We start from the raw sequence: 11,100 nt of genomic DNA, 5'->3' as shown, positions 1-11,100 counted from the left end.
CTAAGAGATTAGACCAGATGGGCAGGCTTTCTCTGCAATCATATATTAATAATAATAATGCCCTTCCTCAAAACACTTTTGGTAGTTAGCCACTGCAAACCGAGAATACCCAAAAACCTGTTGTTTTAGAGCTGCTCTGACCAAGATATCGAAGCATTTGAATTTAAGTTATGTTATGTTATTCACCTTGCCTATCAATGTTTAAAGGTTATGGCTCATCGGCACACACACACACACAAATGTGGAGAGAGCGAGAGAGAGCGAGAGAGAGAAAGAGCGAATTGGATCTTGGATGTAAGATTCTTACACAGCCATAGCCCCAGACAACTCCCCCACCCTGGCATCTGTGCTGTGATTGGCCGCTACTCTCAATCCCAGCAACAGCTATATGCACCTCCTCCCCCTTTGCCTCCACAAAGAGCTTGCTGCTGAATGAACTGAATCAAGCTTTTTCATCTCTCTATCGTTCAGTCTCAGTTTTTTCTACTACCCTCTCTCCATCCTTCTCTTGCTTTTTCGCCTCCTCCCTCTGATGAGCTGCCTCGTCATGCTATTCATTTATATCTCCAGCTTTCCAAGCAGAAAGGGATAAGCACAGATCAGCCTTAACATCAAAAACCAATAGATCATGCTGTCTACAACGGTCATGGACATATACTCCTGAAATGAGATTGCCTTCTATTTTTCCTGTTTTATTTCTCTATAACTCATCCTAAAGACATTCACTGGAGTGATAAAAACAACAGCATCTCAACCATCATTTCTTTGAGAGGAATTTTGAGATTGATTAGCCCAGTGGGAAAAAAGGAATTTTGTAATATTGCTCCCATTTTTTCGTGCTAAATTTTCCTTTTCTCCACCTGTCTGCTGGCGAGGGAGCCGGTAGAAGTCTGCCAAAACGCCGCGTGCTGTGCTCCGCGTGAAGAATGCCCAGGCGCGCCTGCCCAAGCCGTCGGAAACGGCGCCCACGCCCGCCTCGGGACTCTATATGGAGCGCTCACAGAGCCGAATCAGTTTGTCGGCCTCATTTGAGGCTCTTGCAATCTACTTCCCCTGCATGAACTCCTTTGATGAGGATGATGGCGGTGAGTGTTTGTGTGTGTATGTATTTGGATGTGTGATTATGAACTGTAAACTTGAAACATCCAGAGATCTTGAAGGTCAGTTATTATGGTTCATGGTTAGTAAAATATAAAACCCAAATAGTAAAATATATGATGCCATTCCCCTGCATTCTTTGAGATTATTAAAATAAAAAACAGCTGCAACTTAATATAATGAGTGCATCTCTCTAAACTCATTCTATTTCTAGTTAAACATGCACAAATAGCAGTTTATATAATATTCAGCATATGCTAAAATTCAGATGACACAGTCACAGTCATTTGTCATGTTTACCAAACACTTACCTAAATAAACATTACTAAACATTCCTCCCTATTTAATTCTCACATGCACAGTATACACTCTTTGCCTCATTTTAAAATACTGAGCAGAGAAATGAGACACTAAGTCTAGTCAGCAATCATTTCTGCACACACACACAGACACACACACACACACACACACAAATACAAATACACAGACTATGCCTATATGTACCTGCTCTTCTCAAGATGACACATTTCACATAAGAATTCACATACTATCTATTATATCTATCTATGAATATTCCATGCAATGTTTGCATACAGCTAATAAATACAATTCTGTATAAATAGACAAATTAACATATTTTATAATTAATATATGGCCTGTGAGTCACAACAAATTACCTATTTAGATTGCTAATTTCTGAAACTATAAATAAAGGTATATACAGTAAATAAAAATATAGGTTTTAATATAGTTTTAGAACTCTTCCATCATATACGACACAACAAACATGTATACTTTTATTTTATATCTAGTGGTATGTTTCATAATCCTTGAAAACCAGTTTAGCAAGCCTTGTCCTAGAGCAATTATATTTTAAGTTATAAATTATTTTGCCACTGTTTCTGTAATAAGATTATGCAACACTATAATTTCTGATTATACAAAAAGAAAATAATTTAATAACTTTATAATAATAAAGAAACAATATGAGTGGAGTTTACATTATTAAAAGTTGTACTGAAAATTCATGAAGACATTGTGGCATGTCTTAATTTGTGATGTAAGCCCATATGTTGTAAAAGTCTACAATCAATGAAAGTGCTATGTTAAAGAACCGTGAGACACTTAATATATGCAGTTGATTTTAAAACCATTAAACTGAAACAACAGCCTTTTATGTATACGCAGAATTGAGAAGATACACTGAACATTAGGGAACACTGTTCAAAAAACGTGAAACGTTATTTACAAAGTATCTTTACATTGTTAATGTACATGAGCTAGTAGTTTTTATTTAGTTTATTTATAAATCATGGTTGAAGGAATAGTTCTTCAGTGTCTCACCATGCAAGGCTTTTCTTCCTTCCTTCCCTTCTTCCTTCCTTCCTTACCCTTTATTACTTTTTTTTATTACTTTTATGACAATTCTCTCCTTTATCATTGTCCTATATAAATGATTTTTTTGCAGCAGAAGACAAATAAGCCTGTTTCACTGTGTAGTCTTGTCCAAATGACCTCTTCAAATTATCACTGAATAAACCTTGGGCAGCAGCCATTTCAGATATATGCTGTCATTATGATATACAGTCCCCTACGAAACTTTTGGAATGACTGGACAGGTTTTTTTTAACCATGCTCCTAATAAATTATATAAACAAGTAGTATCTTTACTATCTAATGTTTAGCCCTTAGTTACACCTATGAAGACTGCATTTTTTGTTAAAAAAAAAGATTAGACAACATAAAGATCACAGAACTGATTTGGGGAGGAACACAGCAAACACTAAATGGATGAGCTAAGGACAAGAAGTGCAGCTGATGACACACTCACCCACCCATCCACCCACACACACACACACACACACACACACACACATACACACACACACACACACACACACACACACACACACACACACACACACACAGTGAAAACTGTGATGAAACCCCAAAACAACAGTGACATCACCAACAATCTCCACAGGACAGGGGTGAATGTATTACATAAGAAGAAACTACGCATTCATGATGCAGAACATACAAGCATATCTGTGTAGTATCAAGTAGTATCTGTTTGACTTGTACCACCTTCTCTCAGGGTAAGAGGTAAGTATACTTTGAGGCTTTTCTCTGTTCTGGTACCAAGGTGGTTAATAAACTTTCCCTAAATGTCCGAACATCGGAGTCCCTTGGCTATATTCAAGCGACGGGTGAAGACCTACCTCTTCCTGTAACACTTAAACTAACACTTTGACTAAGAGTTGTAGGCTGATTTATCTCAAGTTTGTAATCTAGTGTAGACTTATTCATTGATAGAGACTTAAAGCTTAAATTTTGGAAAACTATGGTCATTATCTGCAACGACTAAACCAACAGGGTTTCAGGTGTCTCTAGTTAAAAATGGTGTGTCTATATCTGACAAAGTAGAAATGTTAAATTGTTTTAATGAGCATTTCATATAATCTGGATCTTTGTTTAATTCTGTTGCTCCTATAGTGTCGGAGCCTGTAAATGACACCTTTATTACTACTGACAAAACTTTCAGTCTTAGCTTCTTCTCTGTTGCTGATGTTCATAAAGCTCTGAAACAATTGAATCCTCGAAAACCTGCGGGCCCAGATCACTTAGACCCTTTCTTTTTTAAATTAGCTGCAGATATTCTTGCTGAACCCTTGACTCATCTTTTTAATCTTTCTCTGATCACAAACAAAATTCCCAAGGTATGGAAGTCTGCTTATGTTTTGCCACTATTGAAAGGAGGTGACCCTACCTTGCTGAATAATTATAGACCAGGGGTGGGCAATTAATTTTTATTATTATTATTGTATTATTTATTTAATGTAATTTTAATTTGAACTATCCCAATAACTTTTTGAGGACAAACTAAGGATATATAAAACAAATGACAATTATTTAAATCTCTCTCATTGTCTATGGTGGTTATGGCCCTAATGTGGTATGGCCATTTATGCATATGTACTTGGGAGTGTGTACAACAGGGAGTGTGACATTTTTCTTCTACTAGTTCCATATTTTCCCAGTTTCAGAATGGCTTGCTTTATTCCTCATTTACTTCATGTGGATTTATTAATTCTAAACAAGTGTAATCTTTAGAGGGGAAACTCAAAACTTAAACCAAAATCCATTAATAGTTTAGACAATAAATCTAACAGGGTACACCTGAACAACAAGAACCATATGCCAGTCACATGTTCCAATAATCTTTTGACTAGAAAAATATTCAACGGACAGAAGGATCAGTGACAGAAACAGACGATAGTTACAATAAACAATGCGCAAGGTAACTAGAGCATTCACAAGAATAGCTGTGGAATTGTATAGAGGAACATGCGAAGATGGCTGATGTCCTGAAGCTGGAAGTATGCAGACCGAGTAATATTGTTCACATGCTTTTCAAAAGACAATCTACTATGAAGGACAACATCCAGACTTTTAACCTGAGGAGATGAGGAGATTATAGAGTTATCAATAGAAAGTGAGAAACTATTAAATTTTGACAAATTAGATTTGGTGCCAACCAGAACCTCTGTTTTGTCAATATTTAGTTTGAGAATTGCACGAGAAACAAAATTTAATCGTTGCAAAATAATAAAAAAAAAAAAGGTAGAAAAGAAGGATACAATTTGGCTTGAAGGGCAAATAAAGCTGGGTGTCATCCACATAGCAAAGAAAATGTATGCCATTGTAGGGTAACCCACCCAAGGGCCCAACACCGATATCTACTGGCATGGGTGAAGGTATGCTGCACGTTAGTCTTTCTCACGCTGCTGTAAAAGAATACTAAAATGGATTGCAATTTGTTACATTAATAAAAAATGTTAACCTCTAAACTGACTACAATTTGTAATAAAGATTAATCTTGAATATATCTAAATCAAGCTGATCACCTTATGGGTTTTATTTCTTCTTTAATTTTAATAGATTATTTTCAGCATTCCGTTTTTTAAATTAATCATTCATAATGGACAGGGACTCTTAGAGCCTTGTGCTTGGCTAACTATACCTGCTCACAGAGGCAAATTGGCCAGTCCGAATCTTAGTCAGAGGATATAAATGTAAACTAATATCCTTTAAGTAGGCTGCTCAATACTTGCTCATGCATAAAGAATAATTAATTTAGCCACTTTGTTATAACTTGCTAAGTCAGTGAGAGCCACTACACATGCTCACAGACACAAACTCGACAGTCGGAATCTTAGTCAGAGGATATAACCGTAAACTAATATTCTTTAAGTAGGCCGCTCAATGCTTGCTTATGCATAAAGAATAGTTGATTGTCACTTTGTCATATCTTTCTAAGTCAGTGATAGTCAGAAATCAGAAGGTCCCAGATGTTGTGCTCTGTGATCCATCCTTTTATTAGCTTTCTGTATGTACTTATCCTGGTTATAGATTTACGGTAACACACCACTGCATAATCAACTGAATATAAATGTTTTCAGGAAATTTTAGAGTTAATCAAGAATTTTACATTTATTTGCCAGGCAATAATCTGTCTAATGTCTAATCTAAAACAAATAATATCAGAAAGTTACACAACATGATTAGCATAAAACCAGTTTAGCAATGCAGTTTACAAAGGAATTGCTAAAGGGTCACTGTACCTGGCAATAAAGACACACAGAGACTGTGTGGAAAGTTCATACTACAGAACGCTTTTTCTGAGTGTTTCGCCAAATCTCAAAGTAATAAAAGCTTTGCAACCCCTTTCTTGGGACAGGAGGTGACCAAATACCACCTACGGTAAAAACCAACACCTGATAAAGAGGTTCTCCAGGACAACCCTCACATCAGTAGGACAGAATTTTTAGTTTTGGTCTGTTCCACTGATATGGTTCATATTTCCAAGCGCAATGAGACATTTAAAATGATACCAAACATGTAAAGGTAAAATTCATAAATTCCTAAAATGTGATAATTACAGTATCCAAGTAAAGTAGCTTGAATTCTGGGAACTTCTAAGTCACCTTTTTATGACCTGGCCATATACAAAGGAGGGAAAGAGAGGGGCCCAAGGATGGGTGAGAGGGCAACTGAACAAATAGCATTCTCTCCTCAGATTAAAGAGATCCTCTTCTCAGATTAGAACGTTTATTGTTTTGTTGCATGGCAGTTCTCGGGGTATGACCTCATAAAGAGATATGACCATCCTTACACCATATTTCATAAAAATATGACCAAGAGTTAGTAAGTAAATGATAAATAAAATAGGGCCCAAAAGAGAGCCTTGAGGAACACCAGCAGTAAAAGATGAGGAGTATGATCTGAAATTTTTTAGGTTGAGTGCGCCCAAAGAGATACGATCTGAACCAGGTGAGAGGGACACCAGTAATACTTATAGAGCGTAATCTATCTTAAAGGACTTGATGGGAAATTGTATCGAAGGCAGCACTTAGACTGAGTAAGATAAGTATAGGTAAGAGTCCGGAATCAGCTGACATCAGCAGATCGTACACAACTTTTCAAATTGCAGTCTCTGTACTATGCAATTGATGGAAACTGTATTGGAATTTTTCAAAACAGGTTTTTTTGAAAGATGTGAATGAACCTGAGAAGCAACAACCTTTTACCAACATTTTTGAGAAAAAGGGTAAATTGGAAATTGGGTGAAAATGGGTGCAAATTATCAGAATTATATTACAAATTATCTTTATTATTATTTCTTAATTTTTGGAGTTGTTACACCAACCTTAAAAGATGAAGGAACCACACCAGAAGTGAAAGAAGAGTGTATGATATCAGTTACTATACCAGATAAAACCTGCTGGTTCTGGTATGAATGCTCCTATATCTACTTTTGGATGGAAGGAGATGAAACAGTTTGTGAATGGGATGTGAAGAGTCCCTAGTAATTTTGTGCACATTGTGCAGACATTTACTGTGCTTTACATTCACACACTGTGGAGCTGCCATACCACGTGTGACCAAGTTGGTTAGGATGCTTTCAATGATGCTATGCTTTAACGATAATTTCGAAAGCAATTTATAATCTTGGAGGACAGATAAACTTTAAGTGTTCTCAGGAAGTATTGTTGCACCTTCCTAAACAGAGCTTAAGTATTAGCTAAAGTATTGAGGATGGATTGGGTTGTAGTTAATGTCAACAGACTGCTACATTGACTCAGGACTACATTTCGCTTCTGATCACCATCACTGTACCTCGCAACTTTGTGCTGCTCTGGTCGACATCTGTGCAGTCATGTGTATACTTGATGGCATGTTGGAGTTATTCAGAGTTGCATAGTTATGGGTAAACAGGGAGTAAAGCAGTGGGCTCAGCACACAACCCTGTGGAATGAAAGTGTTTAGAATGAGGGTTAAAGACATGTGATTGCCCAACATTACAGACTGGGGTATAGCAGTTTAATTAACCTTTGTAATTTTTTATATTGTTCCTTATGGCAGTTAATCAAATTATAAACTTGCCTTTTTTTCCCCCACCACTGAAGTAAAAGTAAGTAAACCTACTTTTTGTGTCCCTTGTGTACCTAATTGTGAGGTAAGGTATGCAAAAACACAACTACTTTCTCATTACATTATAAAGAAGTTTTAAAACATGCACTATTTTTGTCCAGTTTTTGTTGAAACAATCTGAGAATTTCCCTTGTACAAATCACATGTTTATCTTAAAAAATAACCTGCAGATTTCTTGATAAGAGCACTGCAGTGCTCTGAAGTGTTAAAGCTTATTAAACTTTGTATGTTAACAAGTTTTATTTTGATATTTGTACATAAAAAATCCCCTTTACAACAAAGGTACAGTCTGCTGTTGAGACATGCTTATGTGGTGACAGTTGCAGTATGCATGTGTGGAAAGAGCACAGTACAACAAGGACACAAAGAAATAAACAAGAGAGGTCAGAGTGATTGATAATGGGTAGCTCTTAGCTACCTGGAGATAGCAGAGGGCATGCAGACACCTATCTCTGCATCTTTTGTATGGTGTTTTTGCGCCTGGCTGTTTAAAACTGTGAATGTTTCTGTGATGTTTTGTATTCTGTAAAAGGATACTTTTACACTACATTCTGTAGTGGATTGTTTGATATTGATTTATCTTATTTCTTGCCTGTTCGGTAGATCGATTCTCTTACAATAGTCCTTTTGGTTGTAAATTGTTTATAAAATATTGTTTCTATTGATTACATTATAAAGTGCATTTTAGCAGTGATCACATTAATCACAGAGATTATAGTCCAAAATTTCTGACAATGGCAGACACAAGAACAGAATTACTGTAAAACAAAAGTTATGCTAGACTGACTGCCTGTCCAAAAAAAAAAAAAAAGTCACCACCTGGATTTAACTAAACAAATAGTTAAGAGTATCCTATTGGATAATTACTGCATGGATGATTATGTTTCAGCTGGCAACAAGTTATTTAACCCTACAATAATGTTTCATTCATTAATGAACGAGGAAAATGAGAGAGAGAGAAGGTAAACACATCATGTAGAAATGGTGAAGCAGGGAGTGGATAGGATTAGTAAGGAGGAATTGAGAGCAGCTTTTAAGAGGATGAAGAGTGGAAAGTCATTAGGACCAGATGACATACCGGTAGAAGCATGGATATGTTTGGGAGAGATGGCAGTGGAGTTTTTAACCAGATTGTTTAACAAAATTCTGGAAGGTAAGAGGATGCCTGAGGAATGAATAAGGAGTGTGCTGGTACCGGTTTTTAAGAATAAGGGAGATGTGCAGACCTGCAGTAACTACAGGGGAATTAAGTTGATCAATCACACCATGAAGTAGTGGAAGCTAGGCTGAGAGAACAGGTGACCATCTGTGAGCAACAGTATGGTTTCATGCCGAGGAAGATCACCACAGATGCCTTATTTGCTTTGAGAATGTTGATGGAGAAGTATAGAGAAGGTCAGAAGGAGTCGCATTGTGTGTTTGTGGATTTAGAGAAAGTGTACAACAGGGTGCCGAGAGAGGAGTTGTGGTATTGTATGAGGAAGTCAGGTGTGTCAGAGAAGTATGTTAGGGCGGTGCAGGACATGTATGAGGACAATGTGACAGCACTTAAGTGTGCAGTAGGAACAACAGATTGGTTCAAGGTGGAGGTTTGACTGCATCAAGGATCCGCTCTGAGCCCTTTCCTGTTTGCAGTGGTGATGGACAGGTTGACAGACGAGGTCAGACAGGAGTCTCAGTGGACTATGATGTTGGTGGATGATATCGTGATTTGTGGGGAGAGTAGGGAGCAGGTTGAGAAGAGCCTGGCGAGGTGGAGGTATGCGCTGGAGAGAAGGGGAATAAAAGTCAGTAGGAGTAAGACAGAGTACATGTGTGTGAATGAGAGGGAGGGCAGTGGAGTCGTGCGGTTGCAGGGAGAAGAGGTGGAGAAGGTGGAGGAGTTCAGGTACCTGGGGTCAACAGTGCAGAGTAATGGAGAGTGTGTTAGAAAAGTGAAGAAAAGAGTGCAGGCAGGGTGGAGTGGGTGGAGAAGAGTGTCAGGAGTGATTTGTGATAGTAGGGTATCTGCAAGAGTAAAAGGGAAAGTTTATAGAACTGTAGTGAGACCTGCAATGTTGTATGGATTAGAGACAGTGGCATTGAGTAAAAGACAGGAGGTGGAGCTGGAGGTAGCAGAGTTGAAGATGTCAAGGTTTTTGTTGGGAGTGATGAGGATGGACAGGATTAGAAATGAGTTTATTAGAGGGACAGCGCATGTAGGACGTTTTGGAGACAAGGTGAGGGAGGTGAGATTGAGATGGTTTGGACATGTGCAGAGGAGGGACATAGGTTATATCGGTAGGAGAATGCTGAGGATGGAGCTACCAGGAAGACGGAAAAGAGGAAGTACAGGGAGGAGGTTAATGGATGTGGTGAAGGAAGACATGCAGGTAGTTGGTGTGACAGAGGCAGATGTAGAGGACAGGGGGTTTTGGAGATGGATGATCCGCTGTGGCGACCCCTAATAGGAGCAGCCGAAAGAAGAAGAAGAAGAAGTGCTAGTCCAGTCCTGTGTTAGAGTGGCTAGGTCTAGTGTTAAAGTTCCATTAGTGCAAGTAATGCAAATAATAGTGAATAATTGTTAAATATTATAAATAATGTTTGTGCAGCAAGGGAAGTAAGACAGAGAGAGAATTCAAGTTGCTAGTTGCTGGGTGTTTCCTGGTTTAAACTCTGAATATCCTGCAGGAAGAAGCGTCTCCTCATTCTCTCTGAGTTTGCTTTCAAGAGGTCAAAGCACTTCCCTGAACACAACAGAGAAAAGAGTCCATTGTTGGGATGGCTGGGGTCCTTCATAATCTTCCTGTCCCTGGTCAGGCACCGCGTGCTGTGGATGTCCTTCAGGTTAGGGAGCTCAGTGTAGATGGTACGTTTAGCCGATTGCATCACACTCCGGTGGGCTCGCCTGTCTTTCATGGTGCTGTTCCCGAAAAAGAGGTCTTGAGCTCATGATAATTTTGATGGATATCAATCAGTGTTTGACTCATTAATATCATTATATTCATAGATAAGTGTTCTCTGACAGCCACATCAAAATGAACAACTGGTGTTTAATGAGGTACTTATGATTTGTCAGTGTGTTTTATAGGATTCAAGGTATTGCAATCATGGATCAAAAAAATAATGAGTGGATAAGAAATTCAAAATATATCGCACAAAACTTACAAGAATTGCACAAAAAATGTGCACACATTTAATAAAATCTTTTTTTGTACACATATAATTTTATTCTCTCAGTTATTGCCTCATGTGCTGCGCTTGCACTTCCAAATATTACAGTTATACTTTTATGTAGCTTAAGAGGCAGGTTTAAGCATCATCATTGGTAGACTAGTTCTAGATTAACAGTTCTTCTAGCCAATTAATGAAAGAGGGTACAATACAATATTACGCCAATGGTACTAATATTTTCTTTAACTTATAAAGGTGTGAAGATGGATAACCACAAATTCTCAAATTCCAGACAATCACAAGTAACCTACATAAAGATAATTTTAGTGGATAATAGATGCTGTAAATAGACAC

General features: G+C 37.8%; 1 protein-coding gene across 2 annotated transcripts in view; it reads left to right on the top strand.

Annotated features, from left to right (window-relative positions):
- The first annotated feature begins 439 nt into the window (after positions 1–439).
- The window catches only part of rims4 (regulating synaptic membrane exocytosis 4), a 58,209-nt gene continuing 47,548 nt past the window's right edge, over positions 440–11,100 (top strand). For both annotated transcript variants that reach the window (XM_046858922.1, XM_046858835.1), the window contains exon 1: positions 440–1,085. In XM_046858922.1, coding sequence (XP_046714878.1) covers positions 989–1,085 — 97 coding nt within the window. In that variant the 5' untranslated portion in view covers positions 440–988. The remainder of the gene's footprint in view (positions 1,086–11,100) is intronic.

This window comes from Silurus meridionalis, chromosome 1, assembly GCF_014805685.1.
Source record: "Silurus meridionalis isolate SWU-2019-XX chromosome 1, ASM1480568v1, whole genome shotgun sequence".
NCBI lineage: Eukaryota > Metazoa > Chordata > Actinopteri > Siluriformes > Siluridae > Silurus > Silurus meridionalis.
This window is presented reverse-complemented; position numbering and strand designations above follow the sequence as displayed.